The sequence below is a fragment of the Emiliania huxleyi genome (assembly GCF_000372725.1).
Source record: "Emiliania huxleyi CCMP1516 chromosome Unknown EMIHUscaffold_14, whole genome shotgun sequence".
Classification (NCBI taxonomy): Eukaryota; Haptophyta; order Isochrysidales; family Noelaerhabdaceae; genus Emiliania; species Emiliania huxleyi.
The window spans coordinates 1,116,060-1,140,674 of record NW_005201192.1 but is presented as its reverse complement, the minus strand read 5'-3'; the positions used below and the strand labels follow the sequence as shown (position 1 = coordinate 1,140,674).

At 71.1% G+C, this 24,615-nt stretch overlaps 3 protein-coding genes across 3 annotated transcripts in view; 1 reads left to right on the top strand and 2 right to left on the bottom strand.

Moving 5' to 3' along the window:
- The window catches only part of EMIHUDRAFT_98575 (hypothetical protein), a gene marked incomplete at both ends in the record, with an annotated part of 32,652 nt that extends 15,296 nt beyond the window's left edge, over positions 1 to 17,356 (top strand). Inside the window, 3 exons of the mRNA XM_005787957.1 lie at positions 15,034 to 15,879; positions 15,958 to 16,224; positions 16,295 to 17,356. Of these exons, the coding sequence (XP_005788014.1) occupies positions 15,034 to 15,879; positions 15,958 to 16,224; positions 16,295 to 17,356 (2,175 nt within the window). The remainder of the gene's footprint in view (positions 1 to 15,033; positions 15,880 to 15,957; positions 16,225 to 16,294) is intronic.
- Positions 17,357 to 19,644: 2,288 nt separating this feature from the next.
- On the bottom strand, positions 19,645 to 19,974 carry EMIHUDRAFT_201762 (Hypothetical protein; the record flags this gene model as incomplete). The annotated part of the gene is made up of 1 exon (XM_005787956.1): positions 19,645 to 19,974. The coding sequence occupies one exon, from the start codon at positions 19,972 to 19,974 to the stop codon at positions 19,645 to 19,647; it is 330 nt and encodes a 109-aa protein (XP_005788013.1).
- Positions 19,975 to 20,196: 222 nt separating this feature from the next.
- Positions 20,197 to 24,104, bottom strand: EMIHUDRAFT_433897 (hypothetical protein). The gene is made up of 12 exons (XM_005787955.1): positions 23,880 to 24,104; positions 23,695 to 23,778; positions 23,249 to 23,389; positions 23,015 to 23,119; positions 22,823 to 22,903; positions 22,680 to 22,749; positions 22,061 to 22,605; positions 21,722 to 21,988; positions 21,061 to 21,597; positions 20,922 to 20,990; positions 20,728 to 20,850; positions 20,197 to 20,656 (listed from the first exon to the last, which is right to left on the bottom strand). The coding sequence occupies exons 1-9, from the start codon at positions 23,979 to 23,981 to the stop codon at positions 21,529 to 21,531; spliced, it is 1,464 nt and encodes a 487-aa protein (XP_005788012.1). The 5' UTR covers positions 23,982 to 24,104; the 3' UTR covers positions 20,197 to 20,656; positions 20,728 to 20,850; positions 20,922 to 20,990; positions 21,061 to 21,528.
- Positions 24,105 to 24,615: the final 511 nt, after the last annotated feature.

Here is a 24,615-nt window from a genome sequence, read left to right as displayed (position 1 = left end):
AAGAAAAGAAAGGGGGAGGGCCGGGGGCATTTAAGACGGCACGTGCAACCGCGTGATATCAATCGGACTCAATGATGATTCGACAAGACGGCGTGCGAGCCGTGCGAGGCGGGAAGCCACTGCGCTGTTGGCGCGGCGGCGGCGCTGCCGTGCGAGGCTGGCAGCTACTCGAGCGCCACCAACCTCACCGACGCGAGCGAGTGCACCGACGCCTCGCCGGGCCACTTCGCCACCACCGGCTCCACCGAGCAGACGGCGTGCCGCGAGGGCAGCTTCGCCAACGGCACCCGCAACGACGCGTGCGAGCTGTGCCCCGAGGGGTACTACCAGGACCAGCCCGCCGCCGCCGCCTGCGTCCGCTGCGCTGCTGGCAAGTTTTGCCCGGTGGGGTCGTCGCGCGAGCTGGACGCGCAGTGCGAGGCGGGCACGTACGCCGAGCTGACCGACCGAGACGGCGACCCCGAGTGCCTCGACTGCCCCACCGGCGCGTCGTGCGGCGGCGGGGCGGCGCCGCCGTCCGAGTGCTCGCCGGGCTCTTTCGCCGCCACGGCCGGCCTCTCCGAGTGCGCCAGCTGTGCGGGCGGGACGTACCAGGGCGAGTCGAACGCGACGAGCTGCCTTCCGTGCGTGGAGGGCAGCTACTGCGCCGAGGGCGCGTCGGCGCCGCTGCCGTGCGTTGCGGGCAGCTACTCGACCGCCACCAACCTCACCGCCGCGGGCGAGTGCACCGACGCCTCGCCGGGCCACTTCGCCACCACCGGCTCCACGCAGCAGACGGCGTGCGCCAAGGGGTCGTACACGGACGCGTACGGGCAGGGCGCGTGCACGCCCTGCGCCGGCGGCACGTACCAGGACGAGGAAGGCAAGACGGCGTGCGAGCCGTGCGAGGCGGGAAGCTACTGCGCTGTTGGCGCGGCGGCGGCGCTGCCGTGCGAGGCTGGCGGCTACTCGAGCGCCACCAACCTCACCGACGCGAGCGAGTGCACCGACGCCACGCCGGGCCACTTCGCCGCCACCGGCTCCACCGAGCAGACGGCGTGCCGCGAGGGCAGCTTCGCCAACGGCACCCGCAACGACGCGTGCGAGCTGTGCCCCGAGGGGTACTACCAGGACCAGCCCGCCGCCGCCGCCTGCGTCCGCTGCGCTGCTGGCAAGTTTTGCCCGGTGGGGTCGTCGCGCGAGCTGGACGCGCAGTGCGAGGCGGGCACGTACGCGAGGCTGACCGACCGGAGCGGCGACCCCGAGTGCCTCGACTGCCCCGCCGGCTCGTCGTGCGGCGGCGGGGCGGCGCCGCCCTCCGAGTGCTCGCCGGGCTCTTTCGCCGCCACGGCCGGCCTCTCCGAGTGCGCCAGCTGTGCGGGCGGGACGTACCAGGGCGAGTCGAACGCGACGAGCTGCCTTCCGTGCGTGGAGGGCAGCTACTGCGCCGAGGGCGCGTCGGCGCCGCTGCCGTGCGTTGCGGGCAGCTACTCGACCGCCACCAACCTCACCGCCGCGGGCGAGTGCACCGACGCCTCGCCGGGCCACTTCGCCACCACCGGCTCCACGCAGCAGACGGCGTGCGCCAAGGGGTCGTACACGGACGCGTACGGGCAGGGCGCGTGCACGCCCTGCGCCGGCGGCACGTACCAGGACGAGGAAGGCAAGACGGCGTGCGAGCCGTGCGAGGCGGGAAGCTACTGCGCTGTTGGCGCGGCGGCGGCGCTGCCGTGCGAGGCTGGCAGCTACTCGAGCGCCACCAACCTCACCGACGCGAGCGAGTGCACCGACGCCACGCCGGGCCACTTCGCCACCACCGGCTCCACCGAGCAGACGGCGTGCCGCGAGGGCAGCTTCGCCAACGGCACCCGCAACGACGCGTGCGAGCTGTGCCCCGAGGGGTACTACCAGGACCAGCCCGCCGCCGCCGCCTGCGTCCGCTGCGCTGCTGGCAAGTTTTGCCCGGTGGGGTCGTCGCGCGAGCTGGACGCGCAGTGCGAGGCGGGCACGTACGCGAGGCTGACCGACCGGAGCGGCGACCCCGAGTGCCTCGACTGCCCCGCCGGCTCGTCGTGCGGCGGCGGGGCGGCGCCGCCGTCCGAGTGCTCGCCGGGCTCTTTCGCCGCCACGGCCGGCCTCTCCGAGTGCGCCAGCTGTGCGGGCGGGACGTACCAGGGCGAGTCGAACGCGACGAGCTGCCTTCCGTGCGTGGAGGGCAGCTACTGCGCCGAGGGCGCGTCGGCGCCGCTGCCGTGCGTTGCGGGCAGCTACTCGACCGCCACCAACCTCACCGCCGCGGGCGAGTGCACCGACGCCTCGCCGGGCCACTTCGCCACCACCGGCTCCACGCAGCAGACGGCGTGCGCCAAGGGGTCGTACACGAACGCGTACGGGCAGGGCGCGTGCACGCCCTGCGCCGGCGGCACGTACCAGGACGAGGAAGGCAAGACGGCGTGCGAGCCGTGCGAGGCGGGAAGCCACTGCGCCGTTGGCGCGGCGGCGGCGCTGCCGTGCGAGGCTGGCAGCTACTCGAGCGCCACCAACCTCACCGACGCGAGCGAGTGCACCGACGCCTCGCCGGGCCACTTCGCCACCACCGGCTTCACCGAGCAGACGGCGTGCCGCGAGGGCAGCTTCGCCAACGGCATTCGCAACGACGCGTGCGAGCTGTGCCCCAAGGGCTACTTCCAGAACGAGACCGGCAAGGCCGCCTGCGTCCGCTGCGCTGCTGGCAAGTTTTGCCCGGTGGGGTCGTCGCGCGAGCTGGACGCGCAGTGCGAGGCGGGCACGTACGCGAGGCTGACCGACCGGAGCGGCGACCCCGAGTGCCTCGCCTGCCCCGCCGGCTCGTCGTGCGGTGGCGGGGCGGCGCCGCCGTCCGAGTGCTCGCCGGGCTCAGTCGCCGCCACGGCCGGCCTCTCCGAGTGCGCCAGCTGTGCGGGCGGGACGTACCAGGGCGAGTCGAACGCGACGAGCTGCCTTCCGTGCGTGGAGGGCAGCTACTGCGCCGAGGGCGCGTCGGCGCCGCTGCCGTGCGTTGCGGGCAGCTACTCGACCGCCACCAACCTCACCGCCGCGGGCGAGTGCACCGACGCCTCGCCGGGCCACTTCGCCACCACCGGCTCCACGCAGCAGACGGCGTGCGCCAAGGGGTCGTACACGGACGCGTACGGGCAGGGCGCGTGCACGCCCTGCGCCGGCGGCACGTACCAGGACGAGGAAGGCAAGACGGCGTGCGAGCCGTGCGAGGCGGGAAGCCACTGCGCCGTTGGCGCGGCGGCGGCGCTGCCGTGCGAGGCTGGCAGCTACTCGAGCGCCACCAACCTCACCGACGCGAGCGAGTGCACCGACGCCTCGCCGGGCCACTTCGCCACCACCGGCTCCACCGAGCAGACGGCGTGCCGCGAGGGCAGCTTTGCCAACGGCATTCGCAACGACGCGTGCGAGCTGTGCCCCGAGGGGTACTTCCAGAACGAGACCGGCAAGGCCGCCTGCGTCCGCTGCGCTGCTGGCAAGTTTTGCCCGGTGGGGTCGTCGCGCGAGCTGGACGCGCAGTGCGAGGCGGGCACGTACGCGAGGCTGACCGACCGGAGCGGCGACCCCGAGTGCCTCGACTGCCCCGCCGGCTCGTCGTGCGGCGGCGGGGCGGCGCCGCCGTCCGAGTGCTCGCCGGGCTCAGTCGCCGCCACGGCCGGCCTCTCCGAGTGCGCCAGCTGTGCGGGCGGGACGTACCAGGGCGAGTCGAACGCGACGAGCTGCCTTCCGTGCGTGGAGGGCAGCTACTGCGCCGAGGGCGCGTCGGCGCCGCTGCCGTGCGTTGCGGGCAGCTACTCGACCGCCACCAACCTCACCGCCGCGGGCGAGTGCACCGACGCCTCGCCGGGCCACTTCGCCACCACCGGCTCCACGCAGCAGACGGCGTGCGCCAAGGGGTCGTACACGAACGCGTACGGGCAGGGCGCGTGCACGCCCTGCGCCGGCGGCACGTACCAGGACGAGGAAGGCAAGACGGCGTGCGAGCCGTGCGAGGCGGGAAGCCACTGCGCCGTTGGCGCGGCGGCGGCGCTGCCGTGCGAGGCTGGCAGCTACTCGAGCGCCACCAACCTCACCGACGCGAGCGAGTGCACCGACGCCTCGCCGGGCCACTTCGCCACCACCGGCTCCACCGAGCAGACGGCGTGCCGCGAGGGCAGCTTCGCCAACGGCATTCGCAACGACGCGTGCGAGCTGTGCCCCGAGGGGTACTTCCAGAACGAGACCGGCAAGGCCGCCTGCGTCCGCTGCGCTGCTGGCAAGTTTTGCCCGGTGGGGTCGTCGCGCGAGCTGGACGCGCAGTGCGAGGCGGGCACGTACGCGAGGCTGACCGACCGGAGCGGCGACCCCGAGTGCCTCGACTGCCCCGCCGGCTCGTCGTGCGGCGGCGGGGCGGCGCCGCCGTCCGAGTGCTCGCCGGGCTCTTTCGCCGCCACGGCCGGCCTCTCCGAGTGCGCCAGCTGTGCGGGCGGGACGTACCAGGGCGAGTCGAACGCGACGAGCTGCCTTCCGTGCGTGGAGGGCAGCTACTGCGCCGAGGGCGCGTCGGCGCCGCTGCCGTGCGTTGCGGGCAGCTACTCGACCGCCACCAACCTCACCGCCGCGGGCGAGTGCACCGACGCCTCGCCGGGCCACTTCGCCACCACCGGCTCCACGCAGCAGACGGCGTGCGCCAAGGGGTCGTACACGGACGCGTACGGGCAGGGCGCGTGCACGCCCTGCGCCGGCGGCACGTACCAGGACGAGGAAGGCAAGACGGCGTGCGAGCCGTGCGAGGCGGGAAGCCACTGCGCTGTTGGCGCGGCGGCGGCGCTGCCGTGCGAGGCTGGCAGCTACTCGAGCGCCACCAACCTCACCGACGCGAGCGAGTGCACCGACGCCACGCCGGGCCACTTCGCCACCACCGGCTCCACCGAGCAGACGGCGTGCCGCGAGGGCAGCTTCGCCAACGGCACCCGCAACGACGCGTGCGAGCTGTGCCCCGAGGGGTACTACCAGGACCAGCCCGCCGCCGCCGCCTGCGTCCGCTGCGCTGCTGGCAAGTTTTGCCCGGTGGGGTCGTCGCGCGAGCTGGACGCGCAGTGCGAGGCGGGCACGTACGCGAGGCTGACCGACCGGAGCGGCGACCCCGAGTGCCTCGACTGCCCCGCCGGCTCGTCGTGCGGCGGCGGGGCGGCGCCGCCCTCCGAGTGCTCGCCGGGCTCTTTCGCCGCCATGGCCGGCCTCTCCAAGTGCGCCAGCTGTGCGGGCGGGACGTACCAGGGCGAGTCGAACGCGACGAGCTGCCTTCCGTGCGTGGAGGGCAGCTACTGCGCCGAGGGCGCGTCGGCGCCGCTGCCGTGCGTTGCGGGCAGCTACTCGACCGCCACCAACCTCACCGCCGCGGGCGAGTGCACCGACGCCTCGCCGGGCCACTTCGCCACCACCGGCTCCACGCAGCAGACGGCGTGCGCCAAGGGGTCGTACACGGACGCGTACGGGCAGGGCGAGTGCATGCCCTGCGCCGGCGGCACGTACCAGGACGAGGAAGGCAAGACGGCGTGCGAGCCGTGCGAGGCGGGAAGCTACTGCGCTGTTGGCGCGGCGGCGGCGCTGCCGTGCGAGGCTGGCAGCTACTCGAGCGCCACCAACCTCACCGACGCGAGCGAGTGCACCGACGCCACGCCGGGCCACTTCGCCACCACCGGCTCCACCGAGCAGACGGCGTGCCGCGAGGGCAGCTTCGCCAACGGCACCCGCAACGACGCGTGCGAGCTGTGCCCCGAGGGGTACTACCAGGACCAGCCCGCCGCCGCCGCCTGCGTCCGCTGCGCTGCTGGCAAGTTTTGCCCGGTGGGGTCGTCGCGCGAGCTGGACGCGCAGTGCGAGGCGGGCACGTACGCGAGGCTGACCGACCGGAGCGGCGACCCCGAGTGCCTCGACTGCCCCGCCGGCTCGTCGTGCGGCGGCGGGGCGGCGCCGCCCTCCGAGTGCTCGCCGGGCTCTTTCGCCGCCATGGCCGGCCTCTCCGAGTGCGCCAGCTGTGCGGGCGGGACGTACCAGGGCGAGTCGAACGCGACGAGCTGCCTTCCGTGCGTGGAGGGCAGCTACTGCGCCGAGGGCGCGTCGGCGCCGCTGCCGTGCGTTGCGGGCAGCTACTCGACCGCCACCAACCTCACCGCCGCGGGCGAGTGCACCGACGCCTCGCCGGGCCACTTCGCCACCACCGGCTCCACGCAGCAGACGGCGTGCGCCAAGGGGTCGTACACGGACGCGTACGGGCAGGGCGCGTGCACGCCCTGCGCCGGCGGCACGTACCAGGACGAGGAAGGCAAGACGGCGTGCGAGCCGTGCGAGGCGGGAAGCTACTGCGCTGTTGGCGCGGCGGCGGCGCTGCCGTGCGAGGCTGGCAGCTACTCGAGCGCCACCAACCTCACCGACGCGAGCGAGTGCACCGCCGCCACGCCGGGCCACTTCGCCGCCACCGGCTCCACCGAGCAGACGGCGTGCCGCGAGGGCAGCTTCGCCAACGGCACCCGCAACGACGCGTGCGAGCTGTGCCCCGAGGGGTACTACCAGGACCAGCCCGCCGCCGCCGCCTGCGTCCGCTGCGCTGCTGGCAAGTTTTGCCCGGTGGGGTCGTCGCGCGAGCTGGACGCGCAGTGCGAGGCGGGCACGTACGCGAGGCTGACCGACCGGAGCGGCGACCCCGAGTGCCTCGACTGCCCCGCCGGCTCGTCGTGCGGCGGCGGGGCGGCGCCGCCCTCCGAGTGCTCGCCGGGCTCTTTCGCCGCCACGGCCGGCCTCTCCGAGTGCGCCAGCTGTGCGGGCGGGACGTACCAGGGCGAGTCGAACGCGACGAGCTGCCTTCCGTGCGTGGATGGCAGCTACTGCGCCGAGGGCGCGTCGGCGCCGCTGCCGTGCGTTGCGGGCAGCTACTCGACCGCCACCAACCTCACCGCCGCGGGCGAGTGCACCGACGCCTCGCCGGGCCATTTCGCCACCACCGGCTCCACGCAGCAGACGGCGTGCGCCAAGGGGTCGTACACGGACGCGTACGGGCAGGGCGCGTGCACGCCCTGCGCCGGCGGCACGTACCAGGACGAGGAAGGCAAGACGGCGTGCGAGCCGTGCGAGGCGGGAAGCCACTGCGCCGTTGGCGCGGCGGCGGCGCTGCCGTGCGAGGCTGGCAGCTACTCGAGCGCCACCAACCTCACCGACGCGAGCGAGTGCACCGACGCCTCGCCGGGCCACTTCGCCACCACCGGCTCCACCGAGCAGACGGCGTGCCGCGAGGGCAGCTTCGCCAACGGCATTCGCAACGACGCGTGCGAGCTGTGCCCCAAGGGCTACTTCCAGAACGAGACCGGCAAGGCCGCCTGCGTCCGCTGCGCTGCTGGCAAGTTTTGCCCGGTGGGGTCGTCGCGCGAGCTGGACGCGCAGTGCGCGGCGGGCACGTACGCGAGGCTGACCGACCGGAGCGGCGACCCCGAGTGCCTCGCCTGCCCTGCTGGCTCGTCGTGCGGCGGCGGGGCGGCGCCGCCCTCCGAGTGCTCGCCGGGCTCTTTCGCCGCCACGGCCGGCCTCTCCGAGTGCGCCAGCTGTGCGGGCGGGACGTACCAGGGCGAGTCGAACGCGACGAGCTGCCTTCCGTGCGTGGAGGGCAGCTACTGCGCCGAGGGCGCGTCGGCGCCGCTGCCGTGCATTGCGGGCAGCTACTCGACCGCCACCAACCTCACCGCCGCGGGCGAGTGCACCGACGCCTCGCCGGGCCACTTCGCCACCACCGGCTCCACGCAGCAGACAGCGTGCGCCAAGGGGTCGTACACGAACGCGTACGGGCAGGGCGCGTGCACGCCCTGCGCCGGCGGCACGTACCAGGACGAGGAAGGCAAGACAGCGTGCGAGCCGTGCGAGGCGGGAAGCCACTGCGCCGTTGGCGCGGCGGCGGCGCTGCCGTGCGAGGCTGGCAGCTACTCGAGCGCCACCAACCTCACCGACGCGAGCGAGTGCACCGACGCCTCGCCGGGCCACTTCGCCACCACCGGCTCCACCGAGCAGACGGCGTGCCGCGAGGGCAGCTTCGCCAACGGCACCCGCAACGACGCGTGCGAGCTGTGCCCCGAGGGGTACTACCAGGACCAGCCCGCCGCCGCCGCCTGCGTCCGCTGCGCTGCTGGCAAGTTTTGCCCGGTGGGGTCGTCGCGCGAGCTGGACGCGCAGTGCGAGGCGGGCAAGTACGCCAGGCTGACCGACCGGAGCGGCGACCCCGAGTGCCTCGACTGCCCCGCCGGCTCGTCGTGCGGCGGCGGGGCGGCGCCGCCGTCCGAGTGCTCGCCGGGCTCTTTCGCCGCCACGGCCGGCCTCTCCGAGTGCGCCAGCTGTGCGGGCGGGACGTACCAGGGCGAGTCGAACGCGACGAGCTGCCTTCCGTGCGTGGAGGGCAGCTACTGCGCCGAGGGCGCGTCGGCGCCGCTGCCGTGCGTTGCGGGCAGCTACTCGACCGCCACCAACCTCACCGCCGCGGGCGAGTGCACCGACGCCTCGCCGGGCCACTTCGCCACCACCGGCTCCACGCAGCAGACGGCGTGCGCCAAGGGGTCGTACACGGACGCGTACGGGCAGGGCGCGTGCACGCCCTGCGCCGGCGGCACGTACCAGGACGAGGAAGGCAAGACGGCGTGCGAGCCGTGCGAGGCGGGAAGCCACTGCGCTGTTGGCGCGGCGGCGGCGCTGCCGTGCGAGGCTGGCAGCTACTCGAGCGCCACCAACCTCACCGACGCGAGCGAGTGCACCGACGCCACGCCGGGCCACTTCGCCACCACCGGCTCCACCGAGCAGACGGCGTGCCGCGAGGGCAGCTTCGCCAACGGCACCCGCAACGACGCGTGCGAGCTGTGCCCCGAGGGGTACTACCAGGACCAGCCCGCCGCCGCCGCCTGCGTCCGCTGCGCTGCTGGCAAGTTTTGCCCGGTGGGGTCGTCGCGCGAGCTGGACGCGCAGTGCGAGGCGGGCAAGTACGCCAGGCTGACCGACCGGAGCGGCGACCCCGAGTGCCTCGACTGCCCCGCCGGCTCGTCGTGCGGCGGCGGGGCGGCGCCGCCCTCCGAGTGCTCGCCGGGCTCTTTCGCCGCCACGGCCGGCCTCTCCGAGTGCGCCAGCTGTGCGGGCGGGACGTACCAGGGCGAGTCGAACGCGACGAGCTGCCTTCCGTGCGTGGAGGGCAGCTACTGCGCCGAGGGCGCGTCGGCGCCGCTGCCGTGCGTTGCGGGCAGCTACTCGACCGCCACCAACCTCACCGCCGCGGGCGAGTGCACCGACGCCTCGCCGGGCCACTTCGCCACCACCGGCTCCACGCAGCAGACGGCGTGCGCCAAGGGGTCGTACACGGACGCGTACGGGCAGGGCGCGTGCACGCCCTGCGCCGGCGGCACGTACCAGGACGAGGAAGGCAAGACGGCGTGCGAGCCGTGCGAGGCGGGAAGCCACTGCGCTGCTGGCGCGGCGGCGGCGCTGCCGTGCGAGGCTGGCAGCTACTCGAGCGCCACCAACCTCACCGACGCGAGCGAGTGCACCGACGCCACGCCGGGCCACTTCGCCACCACCGGCTCCACCGAGCAGACGGCGTGCCGCGAGGGCAGCTTCGCCAACGGCACCCGCAACGACGCGTGCGAGCTGTGCCCCGAGGGGTACTACCAGGACCAGCCCGCCGCCGCCGCCTGCGTCCGCTGCGCTGCTGGCAAGTTTTGCCCGGTGGGGTCGTCGCGCGAGCTGGACGCGCAGTGCGCGGCGGGCACGTACGCCAGGCTGACCGACCGGAGCGGCGACCCCGAGTGCCTCGACTGCCCCGCCGGCTCGTCGTGCGGCGGCGGGGCGGCGCCGCCGTCCGAGTGCTCGCCGGGCTCATTCGCCGCCACGGCCGGCCTCTCCGAGTGCGTCAGCTGTGCGGGCGGGACGTACCAGGGCGAGTCGAACGCGACGAGCTGCCTTCCGTGCGTGGAGGGCAGCTACTGCGCCGAGGGCGCGTCGGCGCCGCTGCCGTGCGTTGCGGGCAGCTACTCGACCGCCACCAACCTCACCGCCGCGGGCGAGTGCACCGACGCCTCGCCGGGCCACTTCGCCACCACCGGCTCCACGCAGCAGACGGCGTGCGCCAAGGGGTCGTACACGGACGCGTACGGGCAGGGCGCGTGCACGCCCTGCGCCGGCGGCACGTACCAGGACGAGGAAGGCAAGACGGCGTGCGAGCCGTGCGAGGCGGGAAGCCACTGCGCTGTTGGCGCGGCGGCGGCGCTGCCGTGCGAGGCTGGCAGCTACTCGAGCGCCACCAACCTCACCGACGCGAGCGAGTGCACCGACGCCACGCCGGGCCACTTCGCCACCACCGGCTCCACCGAGCAGACGGCGTGCCGCGAGGGCAGCTTCGCCAACGGCACCCGCAACGACGCGTGCGAGCTGTGCCCCGAGGGGTACTACCAAGACGAGCCCGCCGCCGCCGCCTGCGTCCGCTGCGCTGCTGGCAAGTTTTGCCCGGTGGGGTCGTCGCGCGAGCTGGACGCGCAGTGCGAGGCGGGCACGTACGCGAGGCTGACCGACCGGAGCGGCGACCCCGAGTGCCTCGACTGCCCCGCCGGCTCGTCGTGCGGCGGCGGGGCGGCGCCGCCCTCCGAGTGCTCGCCGGGCTCTTTCGCTGCCACGGCCGGCCTCTCCGAGTGCGCCAGCTGTGCGGGCGGGACGTACCAGGGCGAGTCGAACGCGACGAGCTGCCTTCCGTGCGTGGAGGGCAGCTACTGCGCCGAGGGCGCGTCGGCGCCGCTGCCGTGCGTTGCGGGCAGCTACTCGACCGCCACCAACCTCACCGCCGCGGGCGAGTGCACCGACGCCTCGCCGGGCCACTTCGCCACCACCGGCTCCACGCAGCAGACGGCGTGCGCCAAGGGGTCGTACACGGACGCGTACGGGCAGGGCGCGTGCACGCCCTGCGCCGGCGGCACGTACCAGGACGAGGAAGGCAAGACGGCGTGCGAGCCGTGCGAGGCGGGAAGCTACTGCGCCGTTGGCGCGGCGGCGGCGCTGCCGTGCGAGGCTGGCAGCTACTCGAGCGCCACCAACCTCACCGACGCGAGCGAGTGCACCGACGCCACGCCGGGCCACTTCGCCACCACCGGCTCCACCGAGCAGACGGCGTGCCGCGAGGGCAGCTTCGCCAACGGCACCCGCAACGACGCGTGCGAGCTGTGCCCCGAGGGGTACTACCAGGACCAGCCCGCCGCCGCCGCCTGCGTCCGCTGCGCTGCTGGCAAGTTTTGCCCGGTGGGGTCGTCGCGCGAGCTGGACGCGCAGTGCGAGGCGGGCAAGTACGCGAGGCTGACCGACCGGAGCGGCGACCCCGAGTGCCTCGACTGCCCCGCCGGCTCGTCGTGCGGCGGCGGGGCGGCGCCGCCGTCCGAGTGCTCGCCGGGCTCTTTCGCCGCCACGGCCGGCCTCTCCGAGTGCGCCAGCTGTGCGGGCGGGACGTACCAGGGCGAGTCGAACGCGACGAGCTGCCTTCCGTGCGTGGAGGGCAGCTACTGCGCCGAGGGCGCGTCGGCGCCGCTGCCGTGCGTTGCGGGCAGCTACTCGACCGCCACCAACCTCACCGCCGCGGGCGAGTGCACCGACGCCTCGCCGGGCCACTTCGCCACCACCGGCTCCACAGAGCAGACGCCGTGTCGCGAGGGCAGCTTCGCCAACGGCACCCGCAACGAGGCGTGCGAGCTGTGCGCCCAGGGCTACTACCAGAACGAGACCGGCCAGGCCGCCTGCGTCCGCTGCGCTGCTGGCAAGTTTTGCCCGGTGGGGTCGTCGCGCGAGCTGGACGCGCAGTGCGAGGCGGGCAAGTACGCGAGGCTGACCGACCGGAGCGGCGACCCCGAGTGCCTCGCCTGCCCCGCCGGCTCGTCGTGCGGCGGCGGGGCGGCGCCGCCCTCCGAGTGCTCGCCGGGCTCTTTCGCCGCCACGGCCGGCCTCTCCGAGTGCGCCAGCTGTGCGGGCGGGTCGTACCAGAGCGAGTCGAACGCGACGAGCTGCCTTCCGTGCGTGGAGGGCAGCTACTGCACCGAGGGCGCGTCGGCGCCGCTGCCGTGCGTTGCGGGCAGCTACTCGACCGCCACCAACCTCACCGCCGCGGGCGAGTGCACCGACGCCTCGCCGGGCCACTTCGCCACCACCGGCTCCACGCAGCAGACGGCGTGCGCCAAGGGGTCGTACACGGACGCGTACAAGCAGGGCGAGTGCACGCCCTGCGCCGGCGGCACGTACCAGGACGAGGAAGGCAAGACGGCGTGCGAGCCGTGCGAGGCGGGAAGCTACTGCGCTGTTGGCGCGGCGGCGGCGCTGCCGTGCGAGGCTGGCAGCTACTCGAGCGCCACCAACCTCACCGCCGCGAGCGAGTGCACCGACGCCACGCCGGGCCACTTCGCCACCACCGGCTCCACCGAGCAGACGGCGTGCCGCGAGGGCAGCTTCGCCAACGGCACCCGCAACGACGCGTGCGAGCTGTGCCCCGAGGGGTACTACCAAGACCAGCCCGCCGCCGCCGCCTGCGTCCGCTGCGCTGCTGGCAAGTTTTGCCCGGTGGGGTCGTCGCGCGAGCTGGACGCGCAGTGCGCAGCGGGCACGTACGCCAGGCTGACCGACCAGAGCGGCGACCCCGAGTGCCTCGCCTGCCCCGCCGGCTCGTCGTGCGGCGGCGGGGCGGCGCCGCCGTCCGAGTGCTCGCCGGGCTCTTTCGCCGCCACGGCCGGCCTCTCCGAGTGCGCCAGCTGTGCGGGCGGGACGTACCAGGGCGAGTCGAACGCGACGAGCTGCCTTCCGTGCGTGGAGGGCAGCTACTGCGCCGAGGGCGCGTCGGCGCCGCTGCCGTGCGTTGCGGGCAGCTACTCGACCGCCACCAACCTCACCGCCGCGGGCGAGTGCACCGACGCCTCGCCGGGCTACTTCGCCACCACCGGCTCCACGCAGCAGACGGCGTGCGCCAAGGGGTCGTACGCGGACGCGTACAAGCAGGGCGCGTGCACGCCCTGCGCCGGCGGCACGTACCAGGACGAGGAAGGCAAGACGGCGTGCGAGCCGTGCGAGGCGGGAAGCCACTGCGCTGTTGGCGCGGCGGCGGCGCTGCCGTGCGAGGCTGGCAGCTACTCGAGCGCCACCAACCTCACCGCCGCGAGCGAGTGCACCGCCGCCTTGCCGGGCCACTTCGCCACCACCGGCTCCACCGAGCAGACGGCGTGCCGCGAGGGCAGCTTCGCCAACGGCACCCGCAACGACGCGTGCGAGCTGTGCCCCGAGGGGTACTACCAGGACCAGCCCGCCGCCGCCGCCTGCGTCCGCTGCGCTGCTGGCAAGTTTTGCCCGGTGGGGTCGTCGCGCGAGCTGGACGCGCAGTGCGAGGCGGGCACGTACGCCAGGCTGACCGACCAGAGCGGCGACCCCGAGTGCCTCGACTGCCCCGCCGGCTCGTCGTGCGGCGGCGGGGCGGCGCAGCCGTCCGCGTGCTCGCCGGGCTCTTTCGCCGCCACGGCCGGCCTCTCCGAGTGCGCCAGCTGTGCGGGCGGGTCGTACCAGAGCGAGTCGAACGCGACGAGCTGCCTTCCGTGCGTGGATGGCAGCTACTGCGCCGAGGGCGCGTCGGCGGCGCTGCCGTGCGAGAAGGGCAGCTACTCGCGCGCCACCAACCTCTCCGCCGCGAGCGAGTGCACCGACGCCTCGCCGGGCTACTTCGCCACGACCGGCTCCACCGAGCAGACGGCGTGCGCCAAGGGGTCGTACACGAACGAGACCAGGCAGGGCGCGTGCACGCCCTGTTCCGGCGGCGCGTACCAGGATGCGGAGGCGCAGACGGCGTGCAAGCCGTGCGAGGCGGGCGGCTACTGCGCTGTTGGCGCGGCGGCGGCGCTGCCGTGCGAGAAGGGCAGCTACTCGCGCGCCACCAACCTCTCCGCCGCGAGCGAGTGCACCGACGCCTCTCCGGGCCACTTCGCCACCACCGGCTCCACGCAGCAGACGGCGTGCGCCAAGGGGTCGTACACGAACGAGACCAGGCAGGGCGAGTGCACGCCCTGCGCCGGCGGCACGTATCAGGACGAGGAGGCGCAGACGGCGTGCAAGCCGTGCGAGGCGGGCGGCTACTGCGCTGTTGGCGCGGCGGCGGCGCTGCCGTGCGAGGCTGGCAGCTACTCGCGCGCCACCAACCTCTCCGCCGCGAGCGAGTGCACGGCCTGCCCCGCCGGCAGCGCCTGCTCCACGGGCAGCATCGAGCCGACGCCGTGCTTCCCTGGCACTTTCGCCGCAAGTAAGGGACAGTCCAAGTGCGCGCCTTGCCCTCCCGGCACCTCGTCGGATCAAGGCAGCGACGCATGCGACGCGTGCGAGGCTGGCCGTTACGCCGCCAACGCTGGCCAGGGCCTTTGCGTCCCATGTCCTCACCCCCTCAGCTCGGTCAACGGCAGCACGATCTGCTCGTTTTGCATGGACGACTACTACCTGCGGAACACCTCGGCCGACCCCGACGACATCTTCACCTCCCCAACCGAGTACTGCAAGCCGTGCCCGCCGCACACCGACTGCAGCGCTGGCACTACTCTTGCGTCCCTCGGCGTGGACGCCGGCTACTGGCGCGCCTCCGACGCCACCTCGGAGCTCCACCGCTGTGACTCAGAGACGTGCTCTGGCGGCTCCGGCCAGCCCTCCCGCCGCCGCCGCCTCACCGACGGAGATGACGACCCCTACTGCACCGCCGGCCACACCGGCCCGCTCTGCGAGGTCTGCGTCGCAGACTCGGACTACTTTAGCTCTGCCGAGGGGCGCTGCGTCGCCTGCCCCTCGCCGGCTCGCTCCGCCGGCATCTTTGTCGGCTTTGTCATCGTCATCGCTGTGCTCGCCGCCGCCTATGCTGGGCTCCGTCGCCTCCCCTTCTCCCGCCGCCTCCGGAGGCGGGCCGCCCGTATCGAGTCCGAGGTCGGCTTGCAGCCCAAGTTCAAAGTCGTCGTCAGCTTCTACCAGGTGAGCAGCATCCTCGGCCTCGTCTACGGCGTCCGCCTCGACGAGGACTTTACCCGCTGGCTCGACGTGCTCAAGCTGTTCAGCCTGGACTTGTTCGGCGTCGCCATCCCCGGCCGCTGCATCGGAGCCATGAGCACGCGGCTGCTCGTCGCAGGCATCTGGCCGTACGCCGCCGTCGCCTTCGTGTCGCTCGCCATTGTGGCGGTGGCGGCGGTCCTCAACAACAAGCAGACATTCGACCGCAACCTCGTTGCCCGCGTGCTCTACTGGGCGATCTTCATCTTCTACCTGGTGCTGCCTTCCGTCTCGCGATCCATCTTCAGCGCGAGGCTGTGCGAGTCCTTTGGCTACGACGACGCCACAGGCCAGCGCATCAGCTACCTGCTCGCCGACCCGTCGCTCACGTGCGACGCCGGGCCGACGTGGGACGACGAGACGAGCGGACTCGCGCCGTACTTTTGGGCCTTCGTCGCCCTCTGGCCCGTCCTCGTGCCGCTCGGCTTCATGGCGCTGCTGCTCCGTGTCCGCAAGCCCGTGGCTGCGCAGCGCGCAACGCCGCTCTCTCGTGCGACGAGCTTCCTCTGGCGGGACTACTCTGCCGGCTTCCTCTTCTGGGAGGTGCTCGACCTGGTCCGCAAGATCTTCCTCACCTCGATGGTGCTCTTCATCGATCAGGAGTACGGCTCCAGGAAGCTGCTGCGCACCGTGGTCGCCGCCATCGTCTCGGCCACGTTTCTCACTCTGTTAGCGCTCGCCCGCCCCTACCGGCGCTCCGACGACCTCTACCTCGCGTGCGTCGCCAACTTGCTGCTCACCTGCTGCTTCGCGTCGGGAGTGGTCATCCAGGTCCGCGCCCCTTTCAACTCGCCACCCCTCTCTCCCGCGTCCGCACAACTTCACCACCCCGCCCCCTCGCCGCCGCAGCTCTGCGACAGCACCGAGTACGAAGACATGTGCTACAAGCTCGTTGGCTACAAGACCTCGCGCAGCGCCACCATCTTTGTCGTCGTCCTCACCGCCGCCATGCTCGCCGTCTCAATAGCCATCATCCTCGTATCGACGGTCAGCGCCGCGAGGGCGAAGACCATGCGGCTCGCCTCGTCGAAGCGCGAGCCGATGCGCGACGGCATCACCCTCGCCGACGGCCAGCAGTGGCACCTCTTCCTCAGCCACGTGTGGAGCACGGGGCAGGTTTGCCACCCCTTGCCCCAGCTCTGTGTGTGGAGAGAAACTTACCTGAACTGACCTTCCACTCTCGCAGGACGCCGTCGCCGTCATCAAGAATGAGCTCCTGCAGTTCCTCCCCGGATGCGAGATCTTCCTCGACGTCGACGACCTCAAGAACATCGGAGAGCTGGAGGCGTACATTGGTCGCTCGCAGGTGGTGCTCTGCTTCCTGTCGCGGGGCTACCTGCGCTCGACGAACTGCCTGCGAGAGATCCGTGCCGCGCTGGAGAAGGGCAAGCCGCTCGTGCTCGTCCACGAGGCAGACCCGGACAAGGGCGGAGGCACGCTCGCCGAGCTGCGATCGGAATGCCCCGAGGACCTGCAGGCTGCCATATTTGAGGCTGGCTGGCCGATGGCGGTGTGGCATCGGATCGAGGCCTTCCAGCACGTCTCGCTCAAGGTCATCGCCGAGGCGCTGCTGCTGAAGACGCCAAAGTACGCCAGGAAGAGGTCGCTGCCCCTGTACATCCCGGGCGAGGTCCGAGCCAAAGACCTCGCCTTCCACAAGCCTGTGGTCCTCTGGGCCTCGACTTTGAACGCCGGGGCGCGAGACCTCGCCGCTGCGGTCGTGGCGGCCGTGGCTGGCGGCAAGATCTCGATCACCGCCGCAACGCCCTCGCGCCTCTCCTCGCTGCCTCGCTCGAGCGGTAGCGGCGGTGACGACGACGAGGCGACGCACATGCTCCTCTACCTGAACAGGGTGACGTGGGCTGGCGATGGCGCCGAGGCGCTCGCAGAGCAGGTGCGCGCCGCGCGCGAGGCCAGGCTGCCCATCGTCATGGCGCACGAGAACGACGCTGTCCGCAACGGCTGCATCTTTGGCCACTTTTTCGAGGTGACGCCGCGCGACTTGATTGCCGATGGGCTGTACAACGACCTCGCCGTCGGCTGCCACTCGGCCCCGCACCGGCAGGTGTCGCTCGCCCTCCTCGCAAACGCGCTCGGCGCAACCAAGCAGACGGCCCAGTCGCGCATGCGCCGCGTCACTCACGCTCGAGTGACGCAGACCCGCGGCTCCTCTTCAACGACGGAGCCGTCGAATGGCGACGACGTTGTCGAAGAGTCGTCGGCAACGCAGGCTCGCCAGATCGTCTGAGCGGAACAGCTTCCGCGTAGCAAACCACGGACAGCGTACACGCGCGCGGCGCACACACATGGCACAATCCCCTCTTCCGGTTCCGCTATGTGACCACCGACGTTCATTGAAGTCTGCCAGACTTCACGGGCTCATGCATCAGAGCATTGCCGCCAGACTGACCCGGAGAATCACCCGGCATGCGTCGCTGGGTTCCGCGCCGTTTTCTCCAATTGTCCAATACTGCCGTTATTGGGCACAAATCCGCCTCTGAAGACACATCTGTAAGTCTGGTGCACTGGCAGGAGCCATACTCGCATAGGGGACGCGTGCTAGCTGACTGTAGCCAGCTTCCCGGGGCCTACGGCGTCTACCGGGAGCCGCCCGGGCCATCGACCTCGGGAGCTCTCCCGCACCGTTTAAGCGTTTAAGACCGTTTAAGGAATCGGCGGCCCAGGCAGCCTTAAAACGGGCCTAGGCCCGTTTTAAGTCGTTTAAGCCGCAGGCGCCCCAGGGCCCACCCTTTTAAGCCTAGGGGTCCCCTAAGCATACTGACGTAGTAGTGTCTGTCTTGTTTGCGAGATCTTCAAACGAATACTTTAAAGTCTCGACAATCACTAAGCTGCTTATGTGGCACCGCAGAGGCTCCCTTGGGGGTGCCTGAGGCCACCCCAACCACTCACTAAGCCGTACGTAGACGAATTGGGCGCTACTTTTTTCGTTTACCTACATTAAGGGAGTACGGGAAAGTCCCGCGGACGAGAAGAGTCCAAGAAGGTCCCCTGAAGGGTCGGCGGGGAGAGGCGGGCTCGGCCGAGCGCTGCGGCGACGCGGCGGAGCGAGCCGGCGTGCCGATCGGCGGGAGAAGGACGGGAAGCCCCGTGGACGAGGACCTAGCTCGCAGTAGCGACTCCATCCGGATCCTCGGCGATGGCGCGAGATGCAGGCGAGATGGCGCCGAGATGCAGCCGAGGTGCAGCCGAGGTGCAACCGAGGTGCAGCCGAGATATGGCGCCGAGATGCAGCCGAGATCCTCCGTGGGCAAGAGCGACTATCGCTTCCTTTGCACAAGCATGGCCTGCTCATAGCACGCGAGCTCGCACGCTGTGATCAATCTCTCATTGACCAGCTCGACCGTCGGCGTGCAATTGCCGCAGTGGAAGCTGCGGGCCACGTTATGGTAGAATGCGGCGCGGTGCGGGCGGTGCGTGAAGGGGCCTCGTCGGCCGCACGACCCGAGGAGCACGTCGACCGCAAGGTGCATGTGGTCGAAGAAGCGAGCCTCGGGCGTCTGGTGCGAGCGCATGAGCGCCTCGCTCACGCGCCGCTTCGCCCCACAGAAATCGGAGAATGCGGCCGGGCGCTCACCCGGCGGCGTCTCGGCGAGTAAGCTCTGCCCGCGGCGCAGCAGGCTGACAGAGATGTGCTTGTCCAGAGCGGCCGCGAACGCGGCAAGCTTGTCCGAAGGCAGAGGGCGTCCAGGCGGAGTGGCCGCTAGATCGTCGAATAGAACGTCGACGTACCGCTTCGTGGGTGGCAGCGCTGCCACGGCGCCGCGCCACGCGGACTCACTGGGATCGAGGAGCGCCGCATTGACGAGGTACAGCGAGGCTTCGACAAGGTCGTTCCTCACCTCAAAAAGGCTTGCCTGGTGCTTGAGCATGCGGACCACCTCGCCCGTTGTGATCAGTGTGGGCACCAGGTTGTCGGCCTTCACGAGGATGCTTTGAGCCTCGTTGTAGATGAAAACGCGAGTCGGCAGGCGCCCGCTCTCCGGGTCGAGGCGCGCCGCCACCTGGGCGAAGACGCCATTGAGGTCGGGACGAGAAGTGAGGCCGGTTGCACGGACATAGAAAGGCGTGCGCAACGCGAGGCCGATCTTAAAGGTCTCGAGCTGCTTTGCTCGCATCTCCGTCTTCGCCTCGTCGGTCTCCTCAGCGTCGACCGCACATGCGAGCTGAGCAAAAAGCGAGCTTGCAACAAGGCCACGCCGGACAGTGGCCTCGAAGAATGCGTGCCAGCGCTCGTCGATCGTTACACCGACGTCGTAGAAGGCAACGAAGCTGTCGTCGACGACGAGCGGCATATGTGAAGCCATATCTTGCACCCGACAACGGTGCGCGCGTCGAAGGCGAGGGAGTGGACGGGCGGCCGCCGGCGGGCGCTCATCAGTAGAGGGCCCACAGCGTCCTAATCTAAAATCTGAGGATTCAGGATTGAGGCATCGCTTTAGTGAGGCCAAAGTGAGTTTATGGATGGGTGAGAACGATGCGCGACACGGGGAGGCACGCGGACCGACTCGTCGGCGACTATGCTGCACGCCGTTTCAGAATTTTTCTCAGCGTGAGCGAGACGTGGAAGAGTGCCACCGTCGGGTAGGACGGGTCGGCCCGGAGCAGCGGAGTAGCCGTCGTGGTCGCGGCGAGCAGCGCCGGCCACTCCGGCGCCGCGTCGGCAACATGGGAGCATGTCCACCGCCACTTCGCGGTCGCAGCGCTGTTGTCGCCCAAAACGCCGCTATGTACCTTTTCGGGCAAACCATCGAGCTGTATGTCGATTTCGACTTGACGGCGGCATGGAGGCATGATGGAGGCATGATGCCTCCATGCCGCCGTCAAGTGACGGCGGCATGGAGGCATGATGGAGGCATGATGCCTCCATGCCGCCGTCAAGTTGGAGCCAGTCTGCGGCGACCACAGCGCTCAGAAAGGTACATAGCGAGCTTTTCAGAGTCAAGCGATTGCGCGAAATCCCACACTGGTGGATTTTGGGGCGCTGTGGGCCCCCTATACATCAGACCACAGTGTTCGCGAAAGCTAATTAAGAGGTTCCTCTTTCCCGCCCCCCCCCGGCAAGGCGCGCGATACACTCTACTTCTAACACCACGATGGCGCGCACTGGCATTACAAACAAGAGACCCCGCCCACATATAAAAAGGCCAAACGGACTGGCAAAACAAAAACAGTGAACACGCGTGCAGTTTGAACCAACGTCCCGCTCCACCGTGCCGGCAGGGATTAACCGTCTCGCGTCTGCCGACTCGCGACTGCCGTGACCCGGTGCCGCAATCCCCTCGAGCAACGCTTGTAACCCCCGGGTGGGGCCTTCGGCGCTGCTCTCGCGCGGTGCCCCGGATGTATGTGTCCTGCGGAGCGGAGCATGGGCCGGACAGCCGGACCCCGCCTCCAATCTAAGTCAGGGCCGCCAGCCGTGTTGCGCCGCGACGCGGGCGAAAGCCTGCCGCGCCTCCGCCTCGTCGTAGGGGACGTGCGCCCTTGCTTGATCGAGCCGGCCGCTGCCGTCGAGGAAGGCTTGCCGCACCTGCTCACCCGTTGGGCCGTGAAGAGTCGCACCCCCTCGCCGCCGTGCGAGGGAGCAGCCTGCGCACGCACCATGAGCAGCGCCGCCTCGACGGTGTACTCGGAGCGCCACCCGCTCGACGTGAGCAGCTCCATGCAGATCGACCCGCCGACAGTGACGTGGCCCGTGTGGAAGGCGAAGCGCGGCGCGACCACCTGCCGAGATGCAGCCGAGATGCAGCCGAGATGCAGCCGAGATGCAGCCGAGATATGGCTCGCGCGACCACCCGCAAGAAGGGCGGCGAGGAGGGGAAGTCCGCGCCGAAAGACACCTCGAGCTCAACCGTCGGCCGCACCTGCACAGCACGCTTCCGAGAAGGTTCCGACCAGGTCCCGTGGATGCGAAGGCTCCGCCGTCGGCCGCACGTGGAACGCGGCGGCGTGAGCCTCGACCTCGTCCCGCAGCGCGCAGCCGGCCGGCACGCTCATCTCGACCCGCCAGCGCAGCACGTTGGACTCGTCGGGCAGGGTGACGGCCAGCTCCGGAAGGCTCTCCGCCTCGAGCAGTGAACGCACTCATTCAGCTGACTCAGTCAATGGACTAGCTCATAGCTCCGGAAGGCTCTCCGCCTCGAGCAGTGAACGCACTCATTCAGCTGACTCAGTCAATGGACTAGCTCATAGCTCCGGAAGGCTCTCCGCCTCGAGCAGTGAACGCACTCATTCAGCTGACTCAGTCAATGGACTAGCTCATAGCTCCGGAAGGCTCTCCGCCTCGAGCAGTGAACGCACTCATTCAGCTGACTCAGTCAATGGACTAGCTCATAGCTCCGGAAGGCTCTCCGCCTCGAGCAGTGAACGCACTCATTCAGCTGACTCAGTCAATGGACTAGCTCATAGCTCCGGAAGGCTCTCCGCCTCGAGCCGACTCGAAGTTAGGCCTCGCAGCTCTTTGACGACCGCCTGGCCGAGACGGGAGCAGCGCCGAGGTACAGCCGAGGCACAGCCGAGGCACTGCCGAGGTACAGCCGAGGTGGAGCCGACAGCCGAGGTGGAGCCGAGGTGGAGCCGAGACTGCCAACGATGCCTGCACGGTTGCCGGCGGCACCTCCGCCGGCGGCGGCCGAGGCGGCGGCTGCGGGGCGAGCGATGAGGGAGCGCCCGGCGGGCCGGCAGCGCGCTCCGTGGCGCGCTCCGCCGCTCGCTGCCGCAGCGCCGCACGCGCTGCGCGCGCACGCGCCAGCGCCCTTTCCGCCTCGGCGCGTGCGCGCGCCGCCTGCTGCCGGAGCACCTCCGCATCGACGGTGTCGCCAGGGGCGCACTGCAACGCACGAGGCCGCTTGCCGTGCCGCGCCTGGCGGGAAGGGCCAAGGGCATGTCATCGGCATGTCCAGGACACGGCGTCGGCCGCCCGCCGAACTCGCGCGTTTGCGGGCCAAGGGAAGAGCTCGGGCGGGGCCGGCACGTATGGCTCCGGGTCGACGCCGCGCGCGCTCGGCGGCAGCGGCCCTCGGACCAGCGCCCCTCCGATGCCAGCGCCTCCGATGCTAGCGAGCTGTTGCTCCTGCTCCTGCTTGAGGTTTGCCTTTTGCGCGTCGATGGCTTGGTTGAGGTCCCATGAGCTGGCGCTGGCGCTGGCGCTGGCGCTGGCGCTGGCGCTGGCGCTGGCGCTGCTGGAGCTGGAGCTGGCGTCGGGCCTGCCCTGGCGCCGGAGGACCTCTCGGGTGAGCTCGTCGGCACTGGCAGTGAGCCACTGGCTGGCGCCGGCGCTTGCACTCTCGCTGGCGCCAGCCGCGCCGGCTGCCTGGATGGTTGCGGCGGCTGCCGGCCCACCAGAGGAGCCGGAGGAGTAGCTAGGGGGGGGCGGCGGCGGCGGCGGCGGCGGCCGCGCAGGGTACGCCCCCCCTGAGGGGGCACTTCCTCCCTGCCATTTTTGCCGGAGACGGAACACTTCGTCGTGCGAGAGCGGGCCTAATGGTCAGTGATGGCGGTGACCGCGTCGGTTTCCGAGCCGCAGCTCGATGTCGCGGGAGACTCGAGGCGGCCCTTGAGCTGGCCAGACTGCAGGGCGGAGAGCGGGACGGACGGGATCACGCCCGGAAAGAGGGCGATCACCTATCATTGCCGATGAGTGAGGTCCTCGAGTGGCGAGGACGGGGTCACGCCCGAGGAGAGGGAGGGCGATCACCGTGTCGCGCTCGACGTCGCGGAGGTAGAAGCAGAGCTCGTCCGCCCAGCCCGGCGCGTGGCCTACGCGGCCGAGGCCGGCCTGCGGGCGGCGGCGGCGAGGGCGGGGGTGGGGAGGCGGGGGTGGGGCAGGGAGGGGGTGGGGCAGGGAGGGGGTGGGGGGGGGAGGGCGACGACGGTGGCGGTGGCAGGCCTGCGGGTTGAGCACAGACTGGTACAGCTCCGACGCGTCGAAGATGTCGCCGCGCAGCAGCAGCTGGATCACGCGCGCCTTCTTCATCGCCTTCGCCGCCTCCGCCTAGCTACACGCGGCAGAGCTGGTCCCCATATCTCCCCATATCTCCCCATGTCTCCCCATGTCTCCCCATGTCTCCCCATGTCTCCCCATGTCTCCCCATGTCTCCCCATATCTCCCCATGTCTCAGGCCTCCGCGTGCTGCGCGATGCTTTGCGCCCGCCGCGCCGCCTCGGCCGCCTCCTGCACCTCCGCCCCCGGCGTCGCAAAGGTCATCGCCGCGAGGGGGAGCTGCCACTCGTTCTCCTCCACCACGACGTAGCTGTGCCGCTCCTGCGAGCAGCCTCCGAGAGACAGGATCATGCTAGCGCCCTACACCTCCCTACACCTCCCACCACCTCCCACCACCTCCCTCCACCTCCCGCCACCCCCCTACCCTGTCCATCCAACTTCCTCCACACCATACCCCTCCCTCCGACTCCCTCTGCCCCTCTCCTCTTACCACCCAAGACAGCTTGCAGAGCTCCCGGTCATGGGGAGGGGAGCCCGCCCCCCGTCGGGCGGCGGCGCATATCTCCCCATATCTCCCCATATCTCCCCATATCTCCCCGTCTGGCGGCGGCGGCGCGGCGGCGCACCGCGTGTGGCGGCTGCGGCTTGGCAGGGTCGAGCAGCACCTGGGGGGAGATATGGGGAGAGACGGGGAGAGATGGGGGGAGATGGAGGGGGAGATGGAGGCGGAGACTGAGGCGGAGATGAGGGCGGAGATGGAGGCGGAGATGGAGGCGGAGATGGAGGCGGAGATGGGGGATGGGGGGAGATCTGGGGAGATGCACCTAGAGTGAGAGGAGTGCACGCTCGACTGGTTGGGCACGTCGCACTCTCTGTGCATCGAGCGGTCGAGCTGCGCCGCAAAGACGAGCATGGTCGAACTGCTAATTAACTGCTAATTAACTGCTAATTAACTGCTAATTAACTACAGGAGCTGTGCCGCAAAGACGAGCATGGTACAGCCGCCGCGGCAGTAGGGCAGCGAGAGGTGCGCGAGAGACGCGAAGTACTCGCCCGGGCCAAAGGCCTGGTGAGGCCGGGGGGAGGCAACGTCACTCTCCACTCTTGGCTTGACGCTCCGCACCTCTCCTCTTGGCTTGACGCTCCGCACCTCTCCTCTTGGCCTGACGCTCCGCATCTCTCCTCCTCTTGCATGCAGGCCGCATCTCCCCTCCTCTTGCATGCAGCAGGCGCCCCGCGGCGGGGAGGGTGGGGGCGTGCAAAGCGCCTGCCCGCGCCGCAGGGCCGGGTCGAGCCCGGAGGCGAGGATGGGCGCGACGTTCTTGGGCGCCGTCCCGTGGAATACGAGCCTAGTGAGCATAGGGGGGAATTCCAGTCCCCCCTACGCTCACCCGGCTCGTTTTCCACGGGACGGCGCCCCCGAACGTCGCGCCCATCCTCGCCTCGGGGCTCGACCCGGCCCTGCGGCGCGGGCAGGCGCTTTGCACGCCCCCACCCTCCCCGCCGCGGGGCGCCTGCTGCATGCAAGAGGAGGGGAGATGCGGCCT

What these genes read in the sequence shown, in the direction of transcription:
- EMIHUDRAFT_433897 (XM_005787955.1), bottom strand. Translation starts at nt 23,981, where the DNA reads ATGCTCGTCTTTGCGGCGCAGCTCGACCGCTCGATGCACAGAGAGTGC. An exon ending in GCATCGCGCAGCACGCGGAG is followed by an intron (nt 23,120 to 23,248) that starts GCCTGAGACATG and finishes GCGTGTAGCTAG; the next exon opens with GCGGAGGCGGCGAAGGCGAT. An exon ending in TGCCGCCGGCAACCGTGCAG is followed by an intron (nt 21,598 to 21,721) that starts GCATCGTTGGCA and finishes CGTCTCGGCCAG; the next exon opens with GCGGTCGTCAAAGAGCTGCG.